We start from the raw sequence: 9,111 nt of genomic DNA, 5'->3' as shown, positions 1-9,111 counted from the left end.
CAGCCACAGATCAAACACTTACACGAAATCACCTATTCCCAGCAGAAGGGAAAACCTTATTATTTCAGAATTTAGTTTCCTGCTGTGCCAATATCACTATCCTAGTAACAAGTACCTTATTCCTCAGTGCAAGCAAAGCGCTTAAAAAATTTTTTTTTTTTTTTTTTTTTTGGTTTTAAGGGATGGGAGGATCCTGGTTGGGAATGGGAAACACCAGTTGCTTCTGCAGCATCTGGGGTTTTAAAATCCAAACTGCCAGGGGATCTTTTAAGAGTTAAATTGAGGGAATTAATCATGACCTAGAATGGTTTGGGTTGGAAGGACCTTAAAGAAGGTCCTTAAGGAAGGCAGGGACACCTTCCACTAGACCAGGTTGCTCCAAGCTGGCCTTGGACACTTCCAGGGGTGGATCTTTGCTCCTAAATAAAATAAAATTTGATTGCTTTGCTTCACAGAACAGGTGAAACTGCAGCCCTGAAACCACCTCTTCTTATTTGGAGTTCATTTTAGAGCCAGCACAGGCCTGAAATTTCTCTTCTTTTCACCATTGCAGGGCTTTATTTTTATTTTCCCCCCTCAGAACTCGTCGATTTGCACCCGAACGGCCGAGGAATCCTCGTGTTCCTGTCGGGATCTAACCCCTGGATGTGTTTTTTTTCCCCCCTCCACCTTTTCCCAGATTATCGGACCGGGCCGTGCTTCAGCCAAGTGAACAACCAGATGTGCCAGGGCCAGCTCAGTGGCATCGTCTGCACCAAGACCATGTGTTGTGCCACCATCGGCCGGGCCTGGGGACACCCCTGTGAGATGTGTCCTGCCCAGCCCCATCCCTGCCGCCGGGGGTTCATCCCAAATATCCGCACCGGAGCCTGCCAAGGTCGGTGCCACCGGGGATGTGCCCGGGCTGGGAGAGGGGAGGGAGGAGGAGTGTGTGCCAGGGGAGCCAAAGGAGGGAATGCAGAGGATGGGGCAGCAAAATAGGGGACACGGAGAACAGGATATGAAAACTGAGCTCAAAAAGGGGGAACATGGAGAACAGGACCCCAAAACAAAAAATACAGGGAATAGGGAGCAAAACAGAGCCCTAAAACAGGGAACACAGAGAACACAAGACAACAGGGCCTCAAAACAAAGAATACAGGGAACAGGGCCCCAAAACAGAGCCCTAAAACAGGGAACACGGAGAACACGGCCCCAAAACAAATAATACAGAGAACAGGACCCCAAAACAGAGCCCTAAAACAGGGAACACGGAGAACAGGGCCCCAAAACAAAGAATACAGGGAACAGGGCCTCAAAATAGGGAACATGGAGAATAGGACATGAAAACAGAGCTCAAAAACGGGGAACACGGAGAACAGGGCCCAAAATAGGGAACATGGAGAACAGGGCCCCAAAACAGAGCCCTAAAAAAGGGAACATGGAGAACAGGACCCCAAAACGGGACACGGAGAACAGGGCCCCAAAACAGAGCCTTAAAACAGGGAACATGGAGAACAGGGTCCCAAAATAGGGAACACAGAGAACAGGACACTGGAAGAGAGCCCTAAAACAGGGAACATGGAGAACAGGACCCCAAAATAGGGAACACAGAGAATACAAGAGAACAGGGCCCCAAAACAGAGCCCTAAAACAGGGAACATGGAGAACAGGACCCCAAAATAGGGAACACAGAGAATACAAGAGAACAGGGCCCCAAAACAGAGCCCTAAAACAGGGAACACAGAGAACAGAGCCCCAAAACAGAGAACTCTCTGTGTGACTCCCACAATCCGTCGTCGTGTCTCCCAGAGCAGCACCACGGACCTTGGATCTCCCATGGGATCATCCAGGATCATTTTAGCTCAAAGATTCCGGCCACAGTGCAGTTCTCAAACCTCCACCACCCCACGAGAGGTGGTGAATTGAGGCTGGTGTTTCTCCAGGTTCAAAATTAAACCCCAGCCTTCCCTGAGGAACGAACCGCGGGGGGACAGACACACGGCCGTTTGCTTTGGAAGGCATTCCCAGACTTTTGCCTCCCTCCTGCTCGTGTGGATGAGCCAGGAATACCATTTAGGGCCATTTCCTGTCCTTCACTTTATCTCTGGTGCAGTCTGAGGGGGTTTATGAAACGTGATCTTGGAGCAAAGCTTTCCTCCCACGTGGATCCGTGGGATGGCCGCTCTTCCTCACGTCCCTGTTCTTCTTCCCGCAGATGTGGACGAGTGCCAAGCCATCCCTGGCCTCTGCCAAGGTGGGAATTGCATCAACACCGTGGGTTCCTACGAGTGCAAGTGCCCTGCAGGACACAAGCAGAGCGAGACCAGCCACAGGTGTGAAGGTAAGGAAAGCTCAGACCTGCAGGATGCTCAGATTCCCAACATCCTGAGGGCACAAGGGGGTGGAAATCTTGAGGATCTCCCTGCTCACAGGGCACTTCCAAGGAGAGATGGGAGAGATCTCCCATGCCAGGCTTGATCCTGCCTCCCAGACAGGGCAAAATGAAGTTTTTGATCTGTTTATTTGGTTCCCAGAGTCCCAAGGCAAGGAAAAGAGGAAAGGAAAGCCTGATCTTCTCTTAAACCAGAAAGAAGGGGGTTGGATTTTTTGTGCAGGTGTTTTGTGAAGGGTATTTTCATGGCAGCACAGACTTAAATTAGAAAGAAGGGGGTTGGATTTTTCAGGCAGGTGTTTTCTGAAGGATATTTTCATGGCAGCACAGACTGACTGGATGGAAGGGATCTCTGGAAGGCTTTAGGTCTCTGCTTAGCTCAGCTTCCCAACATCCTGAGGGCACAAGGGGGTGGAAATCTTGAGGATCTCTCTGCTCACAGGGCACTTCCAAGTAAAGATGGGAGAGATCTCCCATGCCAGGCTTGATCCTGCCTCCCAGACAGGGTAAATTGAAGTTTTTAATCTGTTTGTTTGGTTCCTGGAGCCCCAAGGCAAGGAAAGGAGGAGCAGGGCTTGCCTGATCTTCTCTTAAACCAGAAAGAAGGGGGTTGGATTTTTTGTGCAGGTGTTTTGTGAAGGATATTTTCATGGCAGCACAGACTGACTGGACAGAAGGGATCTCTGGAAGGCTTTAGGTCTCTGCTTAGCTCAGGGATGCCTTCAAAGCTCAGCCTGATCAAGCTTTGAAAACTCAAAGCCTTTTCTTTTGAGGGCCTTCACATGAGGTGTGAGAATTTAACAATTTCCAGGCTGGTTGTGGGAGTTAAGGGAGAACTCTGGAAGTTTTCTGGGAGCTCCTGGAACTGCTCTTTGCTCCTGGGCTTGGGGTGAGCTGGTCCAGTGTATGCCTCAGATAAATTTGGGCCTCACCTAGACCGGGGCACACAGTTCTGTGGGAAAATATGAATGGAGCATGTTGGGATCGAGTCCCACCTTGCTGGATCCCTCAGGAGCTCCCCCTCCCTCTCATTCCTCTCCAAGGCTCTCCTGTAACCAAGACAAGAGGTGAGGAATGCACTGAAATCCAGACCTTCAACATGGAATTTGTGTGGCAAAGCTACACAGGGAGAGCACTTAGAGCATTCCTGACAGCATTCCTTGTCTCAGAGGGGTTTCTTCCAAGTCATTTTTTTCCAGGAAAGGAGCATCACTGCTCCCAGGGGATTGTTCCCATACTCCCACTCTCCTGTAATCCAGGCATTTTCCTTGCTAGGATAATTCCAGTAGTCTCTAGTGCCTGAAGAAGCTGTGGCTGCCCCATCCCTGGAAGTGTCCAAGGCCAGGTTGGAGCAACCTGGGCTAGTGGAAGGTGTCCCTGCCCGTGGCAGGGGGTGGAACTGGATGACCTTTATGGTTTCTCCCAACCCAAACCAGCCTGTGATTCCAGGATTCTGTGACCTGAGTTCAGCCCCTCAGAAAATCTTTTCCCAAAGCAGAACACCAAGCTCCAGAGGTCAATCCTTGGGCCGGGGAGGATGGACCTTCTTTTATGTCCAGAAGACATCTGTGCCTGTGGATCTTCCCTGGCAGGATGCCACGAGACTTTCCCTAAAATTCCAACAGCAAGGGGGGCTTCTTGCAGTGCTCTGACATTCCAGGACCTGAAACCAGGAGGGTCCAGCCCAGCTTTTTGATCCATGTCTGGGGTGAAGGACCCGAATCCGAGGGTGTCCCGCGGAATTTCTCTGCCCTGCCCTGGAACTGTGGGCAACAAAAAGTTGTTCTTGTCCTTGCTCTGCCTCACCCACGCTGGCTGGGGAGCAGGCAGAGAGCATCTGCAATCAGTTTAGCTGGAATCTTTGAGATTAAAACCAATCCATTGTCTGGGTCTGTCGTCCAGATGCTGAGGGGCCCCCAGCGCCTGCCAAAGCAGCACCATGTGGCCATAAACAGCTGCCTTTCACTCTCCTTCCTGCATGGCCATAAAAAGAGACATCTCCAGCATCCACAGGGTTCTGTTCCATCACTTATCTTGCCTTGGTTGCTAAGGAGACCACGGAAAGAGGAGGCTTTGCCTGAGTGGGATCAAGGGATCTGGGAGTCCTTCTGTGGGAACGACATAAACAGGAGGGATGCTCTAAAGGGATGGGGTTGGGGTTGCTTGGGAGGGCTTGTTTCCCACGTGGGAATCACCAGCATGTCCCATCAGGATGATCACAGAACTGTGGGATCACCTTTGTTGGGGCATCACTGCTCCCCTCTAGGAATGTGCCCCGTGATTCCCTAAAATGATGTGAATAAGGGAATACAGAGGCAGCATCGTGTCTGCTGCTCACACCTGATAAATTTAGGAAGATCTGATCCCCTCTCAGAGTTTGCTGAGTGCTTTGGTACCTCAGGGAGTCGAGAATCAAAGCTGAGGATCCAATCTGAGGATCCCAATTCCCGACCTGCTGCCAAAAATCTCCATCCACGGCCCCTCCTCCCCGAGCCAAGGCTGAGAACCAAAATAACAACCACAGGCAGACAGGGACAGATTTATTCTTCACCCAGGTGTGCTCCAGGCCTAAAATCTCCGTGCTGGAGCAGCTCCCTTGTTGAGTCCCTGGGTTAATTTTAGAGCTGGTGAAAGGAGGGATTTTTCCATGTGCACCAAGCCCTTCTTGCTTTAGGAAGAGGAGATGCTTCCCTCTCGCTTTCAGGTTTCCTCATCCAAGCCCCAGCATCCAGGAAATATTAAAACTAGATGGTAAATTTTTCCCAGATTCCCAGGAGTTTGTGTTTTGTGCTTGGAAAGGTTCCTCCTGGAGGGGGGTGAAGTCAGCAGATGGGATTGTGCTGGAGCCAAAGGTCAGAGCCCGGTGTCACCAGGGGCTGCTGATTAATGATGTCTCCCTAATTAACAGCAGCAGCATGTGCCACTAATCTCCTCGGGGCTGTCTGTTGGTGGGAACAGGCAGCAGGAGAGATAATGGTGGTGCTTTCCCAGCAGTGATACTTATCTCTTAACACAAAAGGCACCTGGAGTTGGGGGCTCTGCTTTCAGTCCCTGCATCCCTGAGGAATAAAGATGCTTTCCTTGTGTGGAATAAAGATATTCCAGGCTGATAGTGGAGGAGGCCCTGAGCTCCCAGGAGGCTGCAGCTGGATTTTTTGGGCCTGGATTTTGGTCAACTCCAGAAAGAAAACGAGGTTCCTTTTTTTTCCTCTCTGCTCGGATTTGGACCTGAATACCCTCCAAGTTCAGGGTTGCTCAGTTCCAGGCTTGTTTCTGCAGCTCATCCCTGACAAATGTGACACTGCTGTGATTCCTTTTGTTCCTTGTATTCCCAGGGAGCTGGAGGGATCAGGAATTCCCGAGCTTGGGGCTGTGCAGTGTCTAAGGAGAACTTGCTGGCACAAGAGTTTCTGAGGGATATGAGCAGCCTGTGAATCATGGAATTCATGGGGGCGAATTTGGGGTGGATTTAGGGTGGGGAGGGGTCAGGCTGCTCCCTAAAGTAAGGCTTTTAAACCATAGCACCAAAAATTGGGTTTGTATTGTCCAAAAAGATCAGCAAGGAGGGCAGAAGTTGCCAGCTTAGGGCTGAATTAATAGATCCTATGCCTGGCTGATGGGGAAAAAAAGGGAAAAAAAGCAGGATTTGTGGAGGTTTGTAAGGGAATGAGAAGTGGGGGAGCCTGGAGAGAGGCTCATGGTTTTATCCAGCTGAGTAAAATCGTTGAGGAGGACACAAGAAAACCCTCCTGGTGCAAAATGGAGAGAGGAAGACATCAAAGCTGAGCTCAGGCCCATCCTCCTGATGCAAAGCCCTCGATCCATAAATCACAGGGAAGTGGGGGGTTGTGGGGACCAGTGACATTTTTAAATTATCCTGGAAAAGCGGCCGTAAAAATTGCACCGAAGGGAACGGCTCCGTGGTGTGCAGCTAAGGGGTGGAATCACTGGCTGAACAAAGCTCTTCCTGCCACAATTCCAGTGTTCCTCTGCCAAGAATTTTAACTTTCTAATAGCCCTTCCTGTGCTGGATGACAAAATGCCAGGCCAGCTCTGCTATCAGTGAGGCAAGGCCAGGATGCTTCCAAAGGGAATGTCTCACGTCTTGAATTGTTCCAGGGTGATGACATACCAAAAAAACCCAGGGAGAAACACCAGGAAAGGGACAGGAAGGCTCTGTAAACCATGTGCAACAAGCTCTGTTCAAATCCCTCCAGCAGAAGTCCTTTTTGACCACTCTTGGCCTCTCCAGGAGGTTTTGCCAGGGCAGAACGAAGCCTTTAATTACAAATATCACCAATTTTCGCTCACCCCTTTCTATTCAGATGTTACTTATGTCCCTCTTTTGTCACCAAGGGCACAAAATCCCGTGTTTTCTGACGAACACAAGGCTCTATTTTTCACTCTGTCCAATCTCATCCCTGTTTCTGCACAGGGGAGAGGGATCTTTTCCACGAGCTCGGCTGGAACTCGAGAGCCGCTTTATTAGTCCCGTTTTCGACCTTCCTGCAAAACTCCTACAGAAGAGCTCATTGTTTTGGCCCCATTAAAAGCTCATTTCCACGGATTTGGGGTGGTTTGGAGGGTTCCATTCCTCTCCTCTGTGGTTTCTTTGTGCTTTCTGGGAGGGGAGGTCTCAGACTCCCGTGAGTTGCCGTCGAGGCCTGACCTCTTCGCTACGTGACACGGGGATGTTTTCTCCATCAAGACCTGGGGTTTTTTTTTTTAGCAGATGGAGAAGTTGGGGTTTCAACATGTCTGTGGGCACCGTGTTGGATGGGCTTTGCAGCCTCCAGCTCCTTCTGGAGCTCTGTAGCCTTTGGCTCCCAGCGTTTGCAGCCGTAAGGATCAGGCTCCGACTCCAAGCCAGGGGTGGAGAGCAGATCCAAAATCAACGTTTGCCTTGAATCCTGCCATTGTCTGCACAGCAGAGCAGGCAGAATGTTGCTTTAATTTTTAACAGAGGGCTGGAAAAGTGGTGGAGGAGCCAGGCTGGAGCTGGAAGGATTCCCTGCCCAGCGCCGGGTGTTAATGGGAGGTGGATGTACCCGTGTCAGGCTCTCCCTGGCTCAATGAATCCAAACCACTTCACAAAGGGAAAACCAAGAAGGCAAAAAAAATGTGTGGTGGGGGAAGAACTGAAAGAACAACAAAGCCCAGAGCTCAGGTTCTCAAAGCACAGGATGTGCAAGGCTTGAGGAACGGCCTCTTTTCCTGCTCCTTGGGTTGCTGCTCTGGGCCGGGCTGGGATTTTCAGGGGGGAAAAAAAATTGCAGTTGGATTTAACCTCTTGAATTCACTGTTTTTCCCTAAGAATGGGGTGGATTTGCTGCCCACACACCCCTTTGGATGACTGGCTGTGTTGTAGGTATCAATCTGGCCCCCAGCCCTCTGATGCAACAACTTTCCCAGTGCTACACACTGGGAAAAAACTGGTTTTTTTCGCTAATAGTACAACCAGCTTCTGCTCCACAAAGCTCTTTTCCTTCCAGTGCTCTGTGAATTGTAACCCAAGGCAGGGCTGTAATTAAATGACAGGGCAGGCTGGAGTGATAAAATCTCTTTTTCACTGCAGGGGCCCAGGTGGGGGAAGTGTTTTCTGTCCTTTTGCTTCGCTGCCTTGGGAGGTTTCGAGTCCTTTCCGTCTGTCCTGGGGGCTCTGAGCCAGAGGAGCACGGGAAGGGCTCAGGGGACATCTCAGGTGGTGGCTGAAGGCGGAATTTTAGTCCTAAAAAGCCAAGTAGGGAAGTGTCTTCCCGTTTTTAGTAGAATAGAATCATAGAATCACAAAAGAGAACCACAGAATGATGGAATCATGGAATGGGTTGGCTTGGAAAGGACCTTAAATATTGTCAGATTCCACCCCCTGCCACGGGCAGGGACACCTCCCACTACCCCAGGTTGCTCCAACCTGCCCTTGGACACTTCCAGGGATGGGGCAGCCACAGCTTCTCTGGGAATTCCATCCCAGCCCCTCCCCACCCTCACAGGGAGAAATTCCTTCCCAATATCCCACCTAACCCTGCCTCTGGCAGTTTGAAGCCATTCCCCCCTTGTGCTGTCACAACAGCTGCTGCTAAAAAGTGCAGGAACTTCAGGAAGAGCTGATTGTGCCTGGAAATGGGAATAACAACCAACATCAGCTCAGCTACGGGGAATCCCAGACTGGTTTGGGATGGTTTGGGATGGGAGGGACCTTAAAGCTCATCCAGTTCCACCCCCTGCCATGGGCAGGGACACTTCCCACTGGAGCAGGGGGAGATCAGAGCAGGATTAAACATCTCCTGCCTTTCTCCCTCCCACCTTCAGGGCTGCACTGGCACCTGCAGCCACTGCAGGGCACTGTGGGATCGCGATTCCCTTCCCGACTCCAGCATTCCTCACTTTCCCACCGGACAAGGACCCGAGTCACCGCCCCTCGGGGTCACCCACGTTATTTTCCCGACGGAATTTTACTGCTCCTTTCTCGCACCCATCCTCACACCCAGGAGTTCTGGCTCCCAGGTGACCCTTTCCCAGAAAATCTGCCGGATGAGCTCTTTCCAAAAAAATCCCCTTCACCCCCTTCCCACACGAGGGGTCTTTGCTGTTTTGTCTTTTTTTTTTTTTTTGGCAGATTTTCTTTTAGATTAGTCTTTTATTTTTAGTTTAGTCTTTTTTTTTTTTTTTTGCAGATTTTCTTTGCAGATTAGTCTTTTATTTTTAGTTTAGTCTTTTTTTTTTTTTTTTGCAGATTT

The 9,111-nt window shown here is 50.4% G+C and overlaps 1 protein-coding gene across 1 annotated transcript in view; it reads left to right on the top strand.

Annotated features, from left to right (window-relative positions):
* FBN3 (fibrillin 3) overlaps positions 1-9,111 on the top strand; it is a 124,411-nt gene that overhangs the window by 38,095 nt on the left and 77,205 nt on the right. Inside the window, exons 6-7 of the mRNA XM_017838759.1 lie at positions 680-877; positions 2,198-2,323. Coding sequence (XP_017694248.1) covers positions 680-877; positions 2,198-2,323 — 324 coding nt within the window. The remainder of the gene's footprint in view (positions 1-679; positions 878-2,197; positions 2,324-9,111) is intronic.

The sequence above is a fragment of the Lepidothrix coronata genome, unplaced genomic scaffold (genome assembly GCF_001604755.1).
Source record: "Lepidothrix coronata isolate B3197 unplaced genomic scaffold, Lepidothrix_coronata-1.0 Scaffold356, whole genome shotgun sequence".
Lineage (NCBI taxonomy): Eukaryota > Metazoa > Chordata > Aves > Passeriformes > Pipridae > Lepidothrix > Lepidothrix coronata.
This window is presented reverse-complemented; position numbering and strand designations above follow the sequence as displayed.